The following is a 12,124-nucleotide window of genomic DNA, read 5'->3' on the forward strand; positions in this document are numbered from 1 at the left end:
ATTTGTAATAAATAATAATGAATAATAACGTAAAAGTGGGGAAAATGTGCGCTTTTTAAAAAGCGGGGGACTTTTCCAAAGTTATTCACTTTGAGAGAATGGTGCATTTTGAGAATATTGTTCCTTTCCCATGATCACACTTGGGAAACATGATTGCAAGTTCAGACATTTATGGACAATTGTGGGGGGTATGCATGCCTGTTCTCACTTGGGACTGCAAATGAGGAATTTTTGGAGGATTTGTGAGCTGAAACAAAATTCGCATGCAAGCCTAACCTGATGCAAGTGTCTGACAGTAGAGGTGAGGAAATTGTGGCTCTCCAGATTGTTTTCCACTAGTTTCTTCATTGCTACTGGTTGTGTTGGCTTAGGGCAGTAAGACTTATAGACAAAAGTATTTGGGTGCCCACAAAGGATTAACCTCTGTTCTAACGGAACACAGATATATGGCAACACCTAAACAGCAGGAGCATACTCGCATGTTGTGAGCTCAAATGCACATTTACTTGGAACAGGAATCAAAGAGCTGTATGATGTAGAACTCATTGCAGAAGAAAAATAATACTAAAAATCAGAACATCACTCCTAGTCAACTTGGGTGGTGAGTGCCAACAAGGTTGGATCCAACATGAAAATCAGACCCGACATGAAAAAGTCTTAAAGAAGGACACAGAAAAAAAAAGGAGAAAGGAGTTCCAAAAACTGACAGCCCACAAAGGAGAAGAGAATAAAAAGATCAAATAAATTGCCTTATCTGCTCAAATAAATAGCTTATACTAATATCCTGGATCTGTGATGGGAAGGCCTTTGTGCCCTTCAGGCAGGACTTTCCAGAGAAGCTGTCCTAGTCCACTGCCACAAGCCCATGAAAGAGCCTCTCACAGCCACCGCTTTTGTTCAGGTGGCAGCGTTCCTGAGCTCCAGTCTGCTTTCAGGGATGCATGGAGCATGGTGGGGGCTTCCATAGTTTGCATGAAGCCCATTTGATGGTAGTGAGTGTCAGGAACTGGGCAGCTCCAGGCCTCCCTCTGGAACAGCCACCATACCCATTGCAGGAATAGTCCCATGCCCTGCGGAAAGACCCGGAAGAAGAGTGATAGAAGAACAAGCTCCTTCCTCCAGCAGCTGCATCCACGGCGCAGGTCTTCTTGCCCACTGCAGTGTGGTTCAGTGCCTGCCTCTTGCCTGGCCGTCGCCGCATCCTGCCTTGCTGAAGGCCTCCGCATCTCACGTCTCCTGCTTCCTGAACTAGTGCTTGCCTCGCCACGATTCCTTGCTTGCCGTACTTTGCTGCTCCTGAATCCCACCTGGTTTTCCTGGCTCAGGTCCTGCTTTGCTTGCCTCCTTGGAGTTCACCCCTTGGCATATTCCCAGCCACGCCCTCGTCTTGTCCAGATGCCTGCTCCTGGGGGCTGAACTCGGCTTCTGATCTCGCTACTGGGCACTGAGCTGCATCTGGACGCTACCCTGCTTTGAGTTCCGTCGTCTGTGTCCCGGTGCATCTGTGTTGACGCCTCCCATCCACATGCCAGACAGTGGAGCCGGAAGGGAATTCCAGGCGGAAGTGCTGATGGTGGCAATTGCTCCCCTGAAAGAGGTCATTACCTTCCAACACACCCTGCTCGCCTACACTGCGGGCAAGAGGTAAACCAGTTCACGTGTCTAAGCATTTTCCAAAAGTATTGTTTCTACCTGGCAGGGGCTTTTCTTCCTTCCTTCCTTCCTTCCTTCCTTCCTTCCTTCCTTCCTTCCTTCCTTCCTTATTATTATTATTATTATTATTGCAATTATTCTCATCATCATCACCTTATTATTCATTACAATATTCATGATGCTTCTATGTGAGATTATATTTCTGCCTAATAAACCTTTTTAAGATTTATGTCAAAGTAGTTCCATTCAGCTCAATCAAATCAACAGTTTAGAAGCAACAGCCTCCGCCCAGAGAGATCTGTCAAATTCCTTCCTTCCTTCCTTCCTTCCTTCCTTCCTTCCTTCCTTCCTTCCTTCCTTGCAAAGTCCCATCTGACCCATTATGACCCCATGGACAACATTTTTCCAGGCTCCCATCCTCCTCCACCCCCCGGAGTCCCCCCAAGCCCACCCCACTTTGTATTCCAACAAAGGGCTCAAGGCAGCTTCCTCCATCTTATCCCCGCAACAACAGCCCTGTGAGGTAGGTTGGGCTGAGAGTCTGTGACTGGCCCAAAGTCACCCAGGTGGCTCCATGGCTGAGCGGGGACTCGAACCCGGATCGCCTGGGTCCCAGTCCCGCGCTCTCAGCCACTGCACCACACTGGCTCTCCTTGCTTTACTGAGATCCTTGCTTTATTCCCGAGTTGGAAACCAGGCAGGTTGGCCCTTGCCAGGAGATGAACAAGTGAGCATTCTGCACTCCATCACAGCACCTTAAATGTTCCAGTGCCACCAAGATGGGCACTGCAAAAGGATACTTTTTTCTTTCTGTAATGCCCTGGAATCGACACAGAGAGATGTGACTAGAGCCGGGGGTCAGACTAGATGGCCCAGGAGACCCCTTCTGACTCCCTGCTTCTATGTTTCTCTGACTAGCAACCATGAGGAAGCAAGGAAAACAAAGTCATGCTCGAAGCAGATCCACAAGCCTATGAGTTCAGATGGCCGTAGCGCTGGGCATCTTGCACATGATCAGACCGAGGAATCTGCACCATAGGACACCTGGAACTTACACATGGGTGGCACAGTATGGCCGTCTCATTCACCCCATTTCTACCCTGAGGAAGCGCATTCTTCTCCTTTTTTTAATTAGTTCAGCAGAAGAACAGTATGGCTACTATCCTGCCTTCAGTTATTGAAAAATGCATGTTTTTTTCTCCTAAAATTAGGGCTCAAGATGAATCTTGTTCAAACACCAGTTACTACTTATTTTGGCTACATGAATGTGGTTTTCTAGCTGCAAGAATCAGGAAATAATTATGTACGGTTGCATAATTTCCCCTGCCTCTTTGCAGTTGCCTGTTGTTTTGGCATGCCGTTGCAGTGAGTAATCCTGGGGAAGCTCTGACAGCCTGATTTTCCTGAATCCAGGAATTAGTGCCAAAGCTTCCACCTTTGCACCTTCCCCCAAGAAAACAAACAGCCCCACATGGGATCTGCGACACGTGGCCAAGGAGCATGTGGCCAGATTGTGGAAATCGTCCTCGCTTCCTGATCTCCTCGGCACACTGTTGACTTGACTTGCACAACCTCCCAATGAGTTTGTGAAGTCAATGCCCCGTTTCGAACACTTTCCCGGCCGCCTGCATTTTGGCTGCTATCAGAGACTACAAGTTGGGTCACTCCCACAAATGATGAACCTGCCAGAAGAATTTTGCTTGCATCACTAGAAAACTACAAGCACTGGAAGGGACAAGGATCGGAAACTTCCAGCCAACTGGCCCACATCACTTTCAAGAGAGCATGGAGATAAACTATACCTTTTTGCTGATCATTTTTGAAATACTGGTTATTCCTTTTGCCCTGTTGGTAGCCTGGGCCATCTATTATGACCTCTCCACATCAGAAATTCCCCATGGAATTGACCAGCCTGTGAAGCTTCGAATCCTCCACTGGCTTTTAATCCTTTCCTCTTGTCTGGTAAGTGAATTTAAGCTGTTTCGTTTTCTCATGAGTTCGAGGGAACCTTGCATCTGTCAGAACTCCAGTGTTGTATATTTTATAAAACCACCATTTCAGCTTGAGATGAGCTTGGAAGAGAAGCCATTGGGGATGTGCATCTGCATGAAAGGTGGGGTCTTGTCCAGAAAGCAATGGATCTATCGGTTGGGTGCAGATTCCTTGAGAACTGATGCACCCAGGAATGACTGGGCTTGAAACGATCTTGGGGTGGCTGAGGACATAGCAATGCAAATGTTAGCCCGGTGTGCAGCTGCTGTGAAAAAGGCAAACTCCATGCTAGGCCGAATAGCACTGCCAAGATCTTACTCCCCGTGCACCAAGTTTGGGCATGACCACACTCAGAAAACTGTGTTCACTTCTGGTTGCCTTACCTGGAAAAGGACATTAATGAGTTGGAAAAGGTGCAAGGAAGGGCGACAAAAATGATCAGGGGGCTGGTGCAGCACCCCTCTTAGGAACAGCTACAACAACTAGGAGTGCTGAGCTTGGAAAAAAGCCAGGTGAGGAGAGACATGATGGAGGTGCTTAGAAATGCATGCTGTGGAGACGGTGGAGGAGGAGACATTTTTTCCCCTTCTCCCCGAACACTGGAACCCCGGATCACCCCATGAAGCTGGTGGGCGGGAGCTTTGGGACAGATAAAAGGAAGTCCTCCTTCATATGGCCTATAGTTAAACTATGGAATTTGCTGCCACAGGAAATGACGATGACCATTAATCCGGGTGAAGGGGATTGGGCAGATTCATGGATGGGGGAGGCGACTAGCGGCTACTAGCCTTGCTGGCCAGGGGCTACCTCCTTCCCCAGGGCTGGCCAGCCTGCTGCACCAGTTGCTTGGGCAGGAGGAGGTCTTGCACCCATCCTGCTGGAGGGATCCTGTGGGCAGCTGGTTTGCCACTGTGCGTATAGATCACTGGGCTAGATGGTCTCCAGGGTGGCTTTTCTTATGTTTGCAAAGCTCAGGGAACCAAGATTTAGGGTGGATGCCAAGAAGTACTTCCTTATGGTTAGGACCCCTGGGGTATGGAATGGGCTTCCACGGGAGGTGGTTGAGGCCCCATCGGTGCGGGTGTTCAAAGATAGGCTGGACATACACATGGTGGGCATGTCATGAGTGGAGCCGGCTGGAGCCAGGGGTCAGACTAGATGGCCTGGGAGACCCCTTCTGACTCACTCTGTTTCTCTGTTTCTATGTTCTTATAATAAATTGGCCAGTTCCTATTAATTGTCCCACTGCTCTGTATTGGACTAGCTGGACTTTCCAGACCTTTTTCCAAGGTAGCCCCACTTGATCATGATCCAGTGGAGGTTTACCGGAGGGAGAACAACTCTCACAAAACTATCTCTGTCCAGGTAGGGTGGTAGCTGGTATATCAGGCTCAGTGTTCGGAGCCACCGAGCCCACCTTAGCAGGGGGATGCAGTTGTGTAAGCAAGAGTCTTCCCCAGTGATGAACCTGATAATGTTCCTTTGGAAAAGACCTCTGTCCAAAGCTCAAAGAGCTGCAACCCATCAGTGTTGGGAATCCCAAGCTTGGTGGACCCATGTCAAGGCAATCGTGCTTGTTCATGAGGAGGCTTTGAGGTGGAGGATGATGGACCCCAAAGTTTGCAGGTCCAGTCACTAGGCTAAAGGGATTTGTGCGACATGTGGCTCTATCCTGCCACTGTTCTCATGCCTCTCAAGATCGGTGGTGCAATGCTTCATTCATGCGCATGCAAAGATAGTGGAGAGGAGGAGGAGATTCAAGTGACTGAACTTTCTGGGAATGGCGTAGAGACAAGACCAGACAACTCTGAGTTCCAAAATCTCTGGGGCAGTTTGGCTCAAAAGATATTTGTAAACATCCCTGCTTTGCAGAGGGGAATTCCTCATGCAGGATCCATCAGGCCCGTTGGATCGACTCCATCCAAGTCCATGACTATGCACAAACTTCTATACATACAGGCTAGAGTCTTCCCTCTGTAGAATATACCTGCAGTTGATGTCCCTATAGATACGGTGATTTTAACAGGCATAGGCTAATGGAACTATCCATGTGTGCTTTGTCCCTGAGAGCCCAGCTAGAGCTAGGAATCCAATCAGCTGGGAATCCAGCTGACCAGAAGCCTGGCTTAGGACTGGGATGGAACTCACCAGAATCCATCCCTCTAGTACGGCTTCTTGTCCTCAGTCTGGCCTCAGAAAAGGACCTGAACAGAGAGGAGCTCCATGAAGGTTGTGCAACCTGCAGCTTCATGGAGTGGGGAAGAGGGGCCAGGAATGTCAGCTCAGCCAATGCAAAGCAGACTGGAGTCTGTGGAGCTGCTCCCAGAGAATCCTATCAGTCACTGCTCCCAGAGAGATTCCTCAGATATTCCTAGTTTAAGCTGTACAGGAAATCTGGAGGTGTGGACTGAGATGGCACCAGTGTGCAGATGACCTCCAGGGCACGCTCTCCTTTCCATCACAGCCCGGTGGAGCAGTGGCTGTTCTCAGTTCGTGCCTGTGTATGGCAAAGGACTGGAGGGGGTGCGATAAACTGGGGCTTGACCGAAGACGGAGGTACTGTTCGTGGGTGGTTCATCCGCTTAGCTATGTGAGGTCCAAAATGTTCTGGGGGAGATCAGCTGTCCCCAAAAGATCAGGGCCATGCTGGGGGGATGCTCTTGGGTTGGATGTTGTCACTGGGGGCAAGGGCGTGGCGTACCTTTCCTTTTGTCTAAGCTGCCCTGCTCTGCTGGCTCTTATCTAGACAGAGATGGCCCAGCTGCAGATGTGAATGCTCTGACAACCTCTTGTGTGGATCACTGCCAAGTGTGCCCAGCAATGCCTTTGGAAAGGGCCCAGAAGCTGCAGCTTCTCCAAAATAGGGTGGCAGGATGGTTGGGAGGGGCTGGTGGAGAGGAACACATTGTGCTCGTGATTCGGGTTGCACATCGCCGGTCCTTTTCAGGTTCCCAGTCAAGGTGCTGCTGTTACCCAGCTTGGGCCTGGGTTGCCTGGAAGGTAGCTTCCTCCTGTACATACCAGCGTGGCCTCCAAGAACCTCTTCAGAGGCCTCTTGCAGGGTCCCCACCAAATGCCTCACCTGGAGGAGGCTTCTTCAGGGGTGGCCTCTGGGCTGCGGGATGCCTCTCAGGGAAGGCTCGCCTGCCACCTGCACTGTGGTCCTTCTGGTACTGTGTGAACCAAAAGACACTCCTCACTCTTCCACACTGTTTACGCCATCAGTTTAAAGACACTGCATTGTTTTTTTAAAAAATCTTGATAATATTGCCAGGCTTTACTTATGCAGGAGTTTTATATATCATATACACCCTCACGCCCTTTAAGTTCTGCCGGAGAAGCCCTGCTCCGGGAACCTCTCAAAGAGAGGTTAAAGTCATCAACTCAGAGCAGGGCCTTCTCTGCCGTGGCCCCCAGACTCTGGAATGTACTTCCCAGAGAGGTACGCCTGGCACCGAGCTTATACTCTTTTCGGTGCTAGGTCAAAACCTTTTTATTTAAACAGTATTTAAAAATTAGCAACTTTTAATGTTCAGTCACTCTTGTTTTGCTTTGTGATTTACTGTTTTGTTTTATATATTATTCTGTTTCAATTTATCTATTAGAAATTGTTGTTGTTTTAATTGTTCCTTGAAACATTGTAAGCCATCCTGAGATTTTATATAATGGGATGGCATATAAAGGCTTTTAATTAATAAATAAATGTCACCTTTTAGGGCTTTAATTATTCTGATCTGCCCAGAATGCTTCGCTTAATATAAGCGAATATATTTCTTAAATATAAGACAGAGGCAGAAGAACATTCACTGGGGGGGGAACTGGAGCTATGGATTTTGCCAGGGACTCTTCTGTGACATGGGGGATTGGGATTTTCCAACAGCCAAGTTGGAATGAGTGAAACATGCACTAGAAATGATCTTCCATGGAATCCTGGCTCTGTCGATGCTAAAGGAATCTATATGCATCCTGGTGTGTGAAGAAAGCTTTGGGCTAAGGGAAGGGAATGCATGAATTAGAGGCAGCGGCTAATCATAGCAAAGCCATAAAACACACAGAGAGATCCCAGAGGAGTCCAAACTTACTGCCCCTGATAATCAAAAAAGGCTGATGCTGCAGCCCCAGCACCAGTACATCACCAGTAATTCCAGCACCGGAACACCAGTCTGTAAGGAAAGGGGGCAGGGCTTCCTTGGGCTCGTGGGTTTCATGGAGAAGTCATTGCATGAGGCTGGCCTGATGTGGAACCAACAAACTTCTCCCCTGCTCCAGTTCAAAGGCAAAATATAGGTGCGGAACATCCTGGAAGGGGATCTGTGGGGTTTGTGATGGAAATATCCCTCACATGAAGCAAAATGTTGTTACTTGCTTGCTTGCTTGTTTATTATCTTTTGGCATTTACTAGCAACTCCTTGCAAGGTCTTTCCTTCTTTTCGTTGAAACAGGGCAAGATTCTGGAGAACCTCTCCATCTGCTCCAAGATTAATTTCATTCGTTACACCCAAGAGGGGAAAAAACTGGGTGATGACCCCAAACTCAGCATTGAGGATCTCACATTTCAGGAAGTCCCTGTGAGGGTTTACCAGCCTGCGGGATCCAGACCAGATCAGAGAAGGCGAGGGGTCGTCTACTTCCATGGAGGAGGCTGGATGTTCGGAAGTATAAGTAAGGCACCCGGAGAAAGCAGCAGCAGAGAAGATGCAGCCTTCCAGATGCTGCTGTGCGCCAGTTCTTGCGATGCCCGTCCCAAACGGACTTCAGAGAAGATGCGGATTGTAGTCCAGCAGCATCTGGAGGCCCATAGGAACCTTCGCCTCCACTTTACACCCTTCTGCCCACCCTCAAATGTATCAATACAACTTTAGATACCTGCTTTATCAGGTCTTTTTTAATCCCCCAGGGTATCCCCTTTTAGTCACCATTCTAAGTATTGTTCTACAACTCCTACATGTCTATTATCGTTTACTGTTATAGATCATGAGAGGTCTTTCAGATGTTGACCTCTGTGAAATCTGGATTGGGCGGAGAGAGGTGCTGGGCTCTGTGTACTTCCCCCTCCTGCAGTGAGGCTTCTGTGAGAAATGTGCTTTGGAAGGGGCAATCTGCCCTCTTTCTTGGCTCGGTGACCAGGCCCCAGCCCACTTCCCTGTGCCATGGGCCTGACCCGGTCCTTCGTGCGCCCAGCATTCCCATGGGAGCCCACCAGGAACGGAGCTCATGCAGCCACCGCGCAACTGGCATCTCGCTTCCTTGCGTGTGACTCACAGTCTTCGCTTGTGCAGCTTGTGCTGCAGAAGGAAGTGCCTGGTTGAGCAGTTGGACCTCCTCTCAGCGCCACTTGGCTCGCTTCCTAAGACCCCGAGCAGGAGAAGTCTGAAGAAGGAAGGGTTGTTGCAACACCCCTGCCATCCTGTCCCGTCAGCTCTGCCCTTGTGCCACCCGCTCAATGGAGGGGAAGTCTGTTGAACATGCTCAAGCTGTCCCCGTGTTTGCTCAGAGCTGATGTGATCTACGGACGTTACGACTAGTCCCCACCCTGGTATGCCGCATTTTAACTCTGCCTTTCTGCTTGGAGTGGGTGCCGAAACAAACATAACACCCTTTGAGGTTCTTATACTCTCCCTCCATAAGTCCCTCAAATGATGTCGCAAAGGGGAAGGTCAAGATCAAGAAGACAATGAGGTGACATGATAGCTCTCTACAGATATCTCAAAGGCTGTCTCAAAGAAGAAGGAAAAGACCTCCTCTCTCATCCCAGAGTGTAGGACACAGAATAATCAAGTGCAAGTTGCAGCAGCCCAGGTTCAGACTAGATAACAGGAGAAGTTTCCTCACTGTCAGAGCAACACGGCAGTGGAAGCAGCTGCCTGGAGAGGTGGGGGGCTCTCCCACACTGGAGGGATTCAGAAAGAAACTGGACAGCCACCTGAGTGGGATGGTGTGACTTGGTGTCCTGCAGCAGCAGAGGGTTGGACCCGGTGGCCTCCCTGGCCACTTCCAGCTTTACTATTCTATGATTCTATGGTCATTAGACCTTCATGGTAATAAGGCTTCTTCTGACATACACATATTGCCTTTTCAGATTCCTATGATCATGTATGTCGGTACCTTGCCAAAGAAAGTGATTCTGTGATTGTGTCTGTTGGGTAAGTAAACAATTTCTACAAAAATTATGCTACTGAATTGGCTAGACCTACAGTGCACTGAAAGGGGCATTAACTCAGCCCACAAGAGATGCAGGAGATTTTTTTTTCATCTGCCATTGTGATTTGAATGTACCCAGTGCCACAATTTTGAACTACTCTGCAATCCAAGATGCCACTCCTGCTAAATTCACACTTCTCTGAATTTTGTAAGTTTGTCAACCAAATTATGCATGCATAAAACAATTTGTGAATACATAAATATTAGGTGAAAGGTGCATAAAATGCTTATAAATTTTCATCCAGACATTAAATAAGATTCAAAGTGCAGGGTGAACTGGAAAAAGGAATAACAGAGAAATAAAGATTCTCAGGCTTGTCCATTCCAATTACTTAAAAAAAGTCACACAAAATTCTGATTAAAAAAAAAGAAGCTAACTTTGCCAGGCAAATAGTATTCTTATTTTTACTGCAATAATTTGGGATATGCACATCAATCAAACAAGGCCTTTGTAAGAGCTGACATGGTTGGAAATATAACAGCAGTCAAAACCAGGTGAAAAGTATTGACAAGAACAGAAGCCCCCTAAAAACTGCAGAGTAGAAATTATAGTTCTAAAATGCCTAAAGTATTGAACAGGTGCACAAAAATATCAGTGTTTTCTCATGGCATTCTCCAGTCTTTTCTTCTAAGTCAGACTCAGAGCGTATTTGAGAACTGGAGTGCTACCTCAGGGAAGAAACACAGAAACAGAGTGAGTCGGAAGGGGCCTCCCGGCCATCTAGTCTGACCCCCGGCTCCAGCTGGCTCCGATCATGACATGCCCACAATGTGCATGTCCAGCCTATCCTTGAACACCCGCACCATGTCCCCATTCACTTCTGTGGATGAAAACTCACCTGAGGATTATCTTGAGAGTCAAAGAGGTTCTTTTGTGCAAGAGTAGATTCTTGATGCTCTCTAGAAATCTGTCTTCTGGTGTTCTAGGTACCGTTTGGCACCCGAGGAGAAATACCCATCCCAATTCCAGGAGTGCCTGGCTGCTAGCATGCATTTCATCAAAGCGGCAAAAGATTATGGAGTAGATCCTTCTCGCATTATCATATGTGGGGACAGCGTTGGCGGGAATCTCACTGCCTCTGTTTGCCAGGCTTTAGCAAGTACAGCTGATCTCACCAGACCACTGGCCCAGGTACTGATCTATCCTGGTCTTCAGGCCATAGATTTCAACTTGCCTTCCTACCAACAAAACCAGGCTGTCCCAATTTTGTATCGAGAACACGTGATCTGTGCTGCTTTGCAGTATCTTAACAAGGACTTATCGGTGCTGGAAAGTGTTGTGCAAGGATGTCACGTCCCCAGTGACATAAAAAAGAGATTTGCGAAATGGATTAGTTCAGAAAACATCCCCGATGAATTTAAGGTCAGAGGTTACAAGCCACCATCAACCAGCTCCTTCGTGGATGATGTCCATGAAGTGGTGAAGCAAGCTTTAGAGACAACCTTCTCTCCGCTTATGGCCGAAGATGCGATTATTCGGCAGCTTCCCAAGGCGTGCATCATCACCTGTGAGTACGATGTTCTACGGGACGATGGGATCCTGTACAAGAAGCGGCTCGAGGAGAATGGCGTGCCAGTTACTTGGTTCCACATTGAAGACGGTTTCCATGGGGTGATAAACCTATTTGATGGGTTTCTGTCATTTCCCTCTGGCAAAAAGGTGGTGGACAGCATTGTAGCATTTCTAAAAGACTTGTGACAGTAATTTTGTGTTGGGTTTTTCTTTTGCTTATAATTACATTCTAGATTTCTCTCTCTAGCTGCTTATGGTTAATAGCAACTTCCTTTGAAAGTAGGATAGGTAGGTAAATTACTCCAATTTTTTCCCAAATTTTATTATTTTCTCTACAAATCTAAAACTAAAACAACAATTATTCCCAAGACATTGGACATACTGGGTTGAAATCTTACTCTTTTTTACCATCAATAACCATATTCAATTCTACATATAGTCCTATTTCTCTAACCAATAATAAAAAAAGTTCCAAGTTTGGTAGAAGTATGTATCTTCCTTCTCCTTCAAAGACAAAGTCAATCAGTCCATTTCCACGCAATCCAAAATCTTTTAAAATCAGCTCTTTGATATGTGGCTCTTCATTCCTCTAGTGTTGGGCAAATGCAATCCTCGCTGCAGTAATTACATGTAAGATCAGATGTATACATTATTTATCAAAGTCATCAGGGATAATGCCTAATAGAAAAACTTCAGGTTTGAATATTAAAGGTATTTGTAGCATTTCTTCAAGCCATTTCTGTATTGTAACCCAATATTTTTTTG

The 12,124-nt window shown here is 47.3% G+C and overlaps 1 protein-coding gene across 1 annotated transcript; it reads left to right on the top strand.

The window, feature by feature from the left end:
• The first annotated feature begins 3,438 nt into the window (after nt 1-3,438).
• On the top strand, nt 3,439-11,851 carry LOC123034734 (arylacetamide deacetylase-like 4). The gene is made up of 4 exons (XM_044452339.1): nt 3,439-3,615; nt 8,088-8,307; nt 9,725-9,788; nt 10,774-11,851. Exons 1-4 carry the CDS (start codon nt 3,439-3,441, stop codon nt 11,543-11,545), a joined length of 1,233 nt encoding a protein of 410 aa, XP_044308274.1. The 3' UTR covers nt 11,546-11,851.
• Nucleotides 11,852-12,124: the final 273 nt, after the last annotated feature.

The sequence above is a fragment of the Varanus komodoensis genome, unplaced genomic scaffold, assembly GCF_004798865.1.
Source record: "Varanus komodoensis strain SLA01 unplaced genomic scaffold, ASM479886v1 scaffold71, whole genome shotgun sequence".
NCBI classification, from domain to species: Eukaryota; Metazoa; Chordata; class Lepidosauria; order Squamata; family Varanidae; genus Varanus; species Varanus komodoensis.